Raw genomic sequence first — 6239 nt, 5'->3', positions numbered from 1 at the left:
GCTCACTCAAACCACATTGCTTAGAGTTTAGAATATCGCACGAGACAAGCATTGTAGTTCAGAGGTTGCACAGAAAACGTAACGTAACTTTTATTGTCTGTCGAAAAACAACACTTTGTTGGTGTGAAGGGTTGTCATAAAAGTTAATAATCATCATGTATTAAATCCAATGGATAAGGGAATCTGAACTATAAAATAAGTTATCTCTCCGTTGACTTCCATACATTATTTTTTTTTTCTTTGTTCCCATGGGGTCTACAGGAAGAAACGAGACCTAGCCACTGTAAGTTGTTGATTGGTCAGGTTGCCTGACGCAACGGCATGTGACGCAAAACGAATGCTCCTCATTGGCTGGACAGATGGATAAGAGGACGTAGGTGCGTGTAGTAAAGTCACTACCCGGAACTTGGATTGTTGAAGTTGGATTTGGAAACAAACATCTCTGTTGGAAGTACTGAAGCCTACGTTCTGTTCAAGTACTCTACTTTCGAAAAGGTAATTTGTGATTTCGTTCTGGTTGTGGTTATACCTTAAAGGAGAATTCCGTCTGTTTTGCAAATATGTCTCAAACTTTTGTGGTCAAGGAAAGTTGGCAGTAGCACAAACCGTGAGAAAAATCCATCCCGTCTAAAAAAAAAAAAAAAGTTATGCATATAGCTGCTACGCGGATTTCAATTGAAACGGTGGCTACGGGGCAGCCTTTCAACATTTGTATATTCACATAACTTGTTTCAAAATGGTTTTCATGGGATTGCCCGTGGTGTGTGGACCCTGATGTTTGAAAACATTGCACATTTACTGCATTAGCTAGCACATAGGTGTATAAATTTTGAACTTTTCAAGCCAGCACATACCTTTGTTGCCTTCTGGATTCCCCAGAAGTCAGCGCTGAGCTCATCAAATGCTTCACCGGTGCTCAGCACTGACTTCAGGGGAATCAAAAGTTCAAAATTTTATTTGCAAAACAGCCAGAATTCTCCTTTAAAGGATATGTGCAGTATTTTGAACATGAAGCTCCTTTCTGAGTGCTTTGCAATGTAATAGAGTGGTCCTCACTGATTTTGTTATGTTTGCTGCTGTCTCAGTTATTTGGCAAATTTGGGGTATGTCTCAGCCTGCTTCAGAATGGCAAGATATGGGCTTATGCACATATCTTTTAATGTAATTTTGAGTTCCATGTTGCAATGTCCATGGAAAGCATTGTAACAGTTGTATCTTTTTTTTTAGCAACGCTTCACTCTGCAATGTTTTTGGATTTTGATAAAGTTAAGTCATTCATTGAATGATGAACGTGTTTTTAGTATCATCAATTGACTTGTGGCATTACTGTGTACTGTGCCAATGTGCTGTTAATGTGTTAGTCATTTAGTTTTGTCATTGCAGTCACATTGTATTTCCCCACAATGAGTGAAAAGCGATTGGCCAGACAAGCCTACACAAAGAGATGGAAGAGGGTGCGGCGAGAGGTGGAAGCGGTGCGAAAGGCTTTGAGAGCAGAAATGCAAGAGGAGAAGGACGCACTAGACGCTTCACGGGTAGAGCAGGCTATGCAAGAAGCGGCCAGGCTTCGTCAACATCAGCAGCAACTGCAAGAACAATCTGTACTACTGGCAGAGGAGAATGAAGAAGAGCCAGAGTGCATGGCAGTACCAACAAGCAGTAGTGTTGGTACTGAGTTTGCATCAGATGCGCTGTGGAGCACACCCATGAATGTGGAGGATAGCAGTGACACCAGTGACTCTTACATTGAGGAAAACGACCCACAAAGCTCACTAAAGGACTTTTTACAACACTGGGCCTTAAAACACCAGATTACACACTCTGCACTTGATGACCTTCTTGTAGGATTAAAAGCCAATGGACACACAGAGTTGCCTTCAACAGCAAGAACCCTTCTCTCAACCCCAAGAGACATCAGGTCAACTCCGGTATCAGGAATGGAGTATGTTCACTTTGGTTTAAGGAGAGCTATTGAAGCACAACTAAACCACTACCCACAAGAGGTTCTGAAAAAAATAACCACCCTGGAGTTGTCTCTGAACATTGATGGTGTTCCACTGTTCAAAAACAGCAAGACCACTCTGTGGCCTGTCTTGTGTGCCATCCATCTGAGTCCAACTCATGTTTTTCCTGTCACCTTAACATCTGGTCCTGCTAAACCTAATGATTTGGAGTTTCTCAACGATGTAGTTGCAGAAATGAAGGATCTGCTTGAAAACGGAATTCAAAGGAAAATGGTTGTCATGCGCTGTGTTGTATGTGATGCGCCTGCCAAGGCAATGGTCAAAGCAACAAAACTGTGCACAGGATACTATGGATGTGACAAATGTGCACAGAAAGGGACATGGGAAGACGGCCGTGTAACATACCCTGATGTCCAAAGCACCCTGCGAACCAATGACCTGTTCAGAAGAGAGATGGCTGTCAAGGAAACTGAGGGCTATACAGTGTCCCCATTCCTGCAACTTCCCATTGATATGATCAAAATGTTTCCCATTGATTACATGCACCAAGCTTGTTTAGGTGTCATGAGGAAACTGTTAGTGGAATAGGTGAGGGGAAGCAGGAAGGTGAGACTGTCGACTACACAGCTCCAGGAGGTCAGCAGAAGACTGTGTGGTTTGAGAGAATATATATACCAAGTTGCTTTACCAGAAAGCCCAGGAGCTTGGAAGAAGTCGACCGCTGGAAAGCTACAGAGCTGCGCCAGTTTGCCCTGTATACAGGAAAAGTAGTGCTCAAGGGCATTCTGTCCAGGCCACTGTACAGGCATTTCATGGCTTTCAGTGTGGCACTGAACATTTTGGTTTCTCCCAACCTAGCCGGCAAGTATGCAGACTAAACCTGATGGTGTATTTTGTGTCACAGACTGCAGAGCTGTATGGCAGACACTTCATGGTGTATAATGTGCACAGCATGCTCCATTTAACAGATGAAGCAGAAACCTTTGGATGCCTTGATGCATGCAGCGCCTTCCAGTTTGAAAACTACTTGGGCAAGCTGAAACGTCTGGTCCGATCAGGGAATAGACCACTAATTCAAGTGGCTAAAAGGCTCTCGGAGATGGACCAGGATCAGACTCCCACAGCTCCAGCACCGAAAAAGAAAACCCAAAGACCAAACAATGCATACATTTTGGCAGGTGCCAAATGTTGTGAGGCCATTGAAGAAAGGAATGACATGGTTTTGTGCAAGGTCTTTCAGAGGGTGGATCCTCTGTTCACAGATCCTTGTGATTCAAGAATCATTGGGTGCTTCAGAGTGAAAAGGAGTGAGTGTGTCATGAAGCTGGTGCCAGAATGTGAACTCACAAAACAGGCCTTGATGATTGAGGAGCCACAGAAACAGACTAATGTTTTCATGACAGTCCTGCATGATTTTTAGGAGACATCCACACACGCAATTTAACCATCACAATGATTTTTTTTGGAGGAATCCTTTTAGGGTAATTGCTGTGTACACTTGCAAAATATGATACAAAATGTGTTTTGCTAATGGGAGATTCTGTGTTTTAGCCATGTAAAAAGGATGGATTGGGAAAATATGTCCATCTTAATGCCATGTTTATTTGTAATGTTTTCTTAAAACCAAATAGACTGTTTCACACCTACAGGAGTTTTCATAGGCCAGCCAAGGGAACTAATACCTTTTGCTCCATTTTGCTAATGATGCCTTTGTTTTCACAGATGAGCTTCACTGTTGTTGAGTTCACAGACAATGCTATTGAGGTTGTGCCATCTTCATGGCTTGGACACACTTCTGAGGTACGAGTCTTTTTTTTGTCGATACATAGCAAATATGTATGCTTACATATATGCCTATATACTTTTGATAGCAAATATATATATATATATATATATATATATATATATATATATATATATATATATATATATATATATATATGCTTGTTATATATATTTTTTAATTATATATATTTTTAGCATGGCATGGTCTGCTACTGGACGACACACAATGTGCGATTGCATGTTGTGAAGTGCCGAGCACCAAATACAACTTGGGCCAAACATCCCGTTAAGAAAACCTGGTACGAAACAGGTGAGCTATCGCTGCTATGCACTACATAGAATATACTGAATTGTTCTCTCTATGGCAGCACTGGGTTTTTTTTTTTTGTGCTACTGACTAAAAGTCATTTTCCATAGATTCATACGCCAAAGCTGAACAGAAGTGTTTGCAATTGATGGAGTCCTCAAGTGTTGAGACAGAGGATGATGTGAACGCTTTTGCAATAAGGCAGCGTAAGCGCCCAAGGAGGTTTGTCTCCGAATCCTCTGATGATGGTAAGCTCTCTTCACTAATGACAACATTAGTTACTCAATTCAGTGTTCATTTTCAAGTCATTTACAAGAAATTTACATTGCACATTGTATGGTCTTTCCTTCCAGATGATTCTGCTCCAGTGGTAGCAGCAACCAAGAAGCAACCCAAGACTCTGACTGTGCCTGGAAGCCCTGTGTGTAAGTTAACAGTTCCCAAATCATCATTCATAGCTTGGAGCTAACATTCATGATGAATAACCGGTGCATATTATGTGACTGATCTGATGTTTGTGTGCTCTTTTCAGGTCGGCAGGACCCAATGCCCCTACCACCACAATGTAAGTGTTTTTCAATTTATTTGTAAATGTCTAATGTATTATCATAGGTTCTTCTTTTGCAAATACCATGTATAAGAAACCCCCCCCCCCCCCCCCCCCCCAATAAATGACTTAACATCCATATGCACCATCTTTTCAGGGTCAACACCAGCCGGGACTGGAGCCAGTCCTCACCACCCTAGCCCAAGTCCTGTTGACCCTGTTCAAGGTACAGTTGCTTTCAAGTTCCCATTTACAGATGTTGGAATACAAAGTCATGAACAGGAAAACTAACATTTTCTTTTTGAAAACTTCAGCCAGCAGCCAGGCACTACACCCAATTCAGTCAGCCAGGCACCTCCAAGAGTCACTGGAAACCTCTTTTGACTCTGTTCAAGGTACAGTTGCTTTCAAGTTCCCATTTACAGATGTTGGAATACAAAATCATGAACAGGAAAACTAATATTTTCTTTTTGAAAACTTCAGCCAGCAGCCGGACGCTTCATAACGGATAGAGTGTCTCGGCTATCGCAGCCATGTTTGAGAGAAGTAAGTACTTTTATACACACTTAACTAGTTCACTCACTCAGGAAAGTACATTATAAATTACAACTTCCATCACATTTGTCCCCATAGTCACAGAGGCCCACATGAGTCGCTTGATGCGGAGGATCGAGGCGAAGTTTGACAGGACCGAGGCTAGGTTTGACAAGATCGAGTCATTGGTGGAGACCAACACCCCGACACACACGCCTCAACTCCAGCAAGAAGATGTGGTGTTGGCTAAACCATGCAGCATGGTGATGGAGCTGCTGGAGTTGGATAGGAGTCTGGAACAACCAGACAAGAGGAACAAGATGGTAATTTGCCCTGTCTGTCTGTCTGTCTATAATATGTGTGTATTGTATAAGCTCGCTACAGTAATTTTCATTGTATAATTATTTTTATTTTTTTACAGCAACATTTTCTTGAAACTGTCGGAGGAGCAGGTTTAGGGGCAGCCATTCATTCACCGTATGCTACGCCGAGTGGCAAATAATGAGGTACTCGCCCAGTACAGCTTGCGGGGCAGACGGGCCAAAATGTCCTTTGATGACCTCATTCTGTGCAAGATTATAAAGGGTAGGTGTTTATATTGATCACATCACTTTTATGTCATGCTTGACTGATTAGGTTTTGATGTGTAACTTTCCTTTATTTTGCCTTCTAGCTGCATGTGTCAAAAAATTTCCCGGCCATACGGAAGCTGAAGTGGAGGAATGCCTTGGGCAGACTCTAAAATTTGCACCACACAGACGGTATACTTCTGCTCTCTAATTTGGTGCAATCACAGAAATTTCGTGGTTGGTAGTAGGGTGGTTTATCATGCTTTTGTGGACATGTGCTCATTGTTCTTGTTTTTAAACATTTTGTTCCTTTTTCTTTTCAGATCAGCTGGTCAGCAGCAACGGATGGACAATTGAATTGTGAACAGTGAATTTTTATTCTTTTTTGTGAACAGTGATTTTTATTCTATTTTGTTTTTGTTATTGAATGCACAGTTACACTTTAAAAAACTGTTATTTCTATTTTATTCTGTTTTGAATGTGTTTTATTGAATGCACCGTTTCAGAAACTTTTCTATTTTATTCTGTTTTGT

At 41.6% G+C, this 6239-nt stretch overlaps 1 protein-coding gene across 1 annotated transcript; it reads left to right on the top strand.

Moving 5' to 3' along the window:
- The first annotated feature begins 441 nt into the window (after positions 1–441).
- On the top strand, positions 442–6013 carry LOC132882903 (uncharacterized). Its single transcript, XM_060916008.1, has 12 exons — positions 442–495; positions 3687–3764; positions 3945–4059; positions 4167–4304; positions 4410–4481; positions 4589–4627; positions 4761–4829; positions 4918–4998; positions 5087–5149; positions 5237–5460; positions 5559–5722; positions 5811–6013. Exons 2-9 carry the CDS (start codon positions 3687–3689, stop codon positions 5113–5115), a joined length of 621 nt encoding a protein of 206 aa, XP_060771991.1. The 5' UTR covers positions 442–495; the 3' UTR covers positions 5116–5149; positions 5237–5460; positions 5559–5722; positions 5811–6013.
- The last annotated feature ends 226 nt before the right edge of the window (positions 6014–6239 follow it).

The sequence above is a fragment of the Neoarius graeffei genome, chromosome 3 (assembly GCF_027579695.1).
Source record: "Neoarius graeffei isolate fNeoGra1 chromosome 3, fNeoGra1.pri, whole genome shotgun sequence".
NCBI lineage: Eukaryota > Metazoa > Chordata > Actinopteri > Siluriformes > Ariidae > Neoarius > Neoarius graeffei.
Note: the sequence above shows the minus strand (reverse complement) of the source record. Positions and strands in the feature narration are given on the sequence as shown.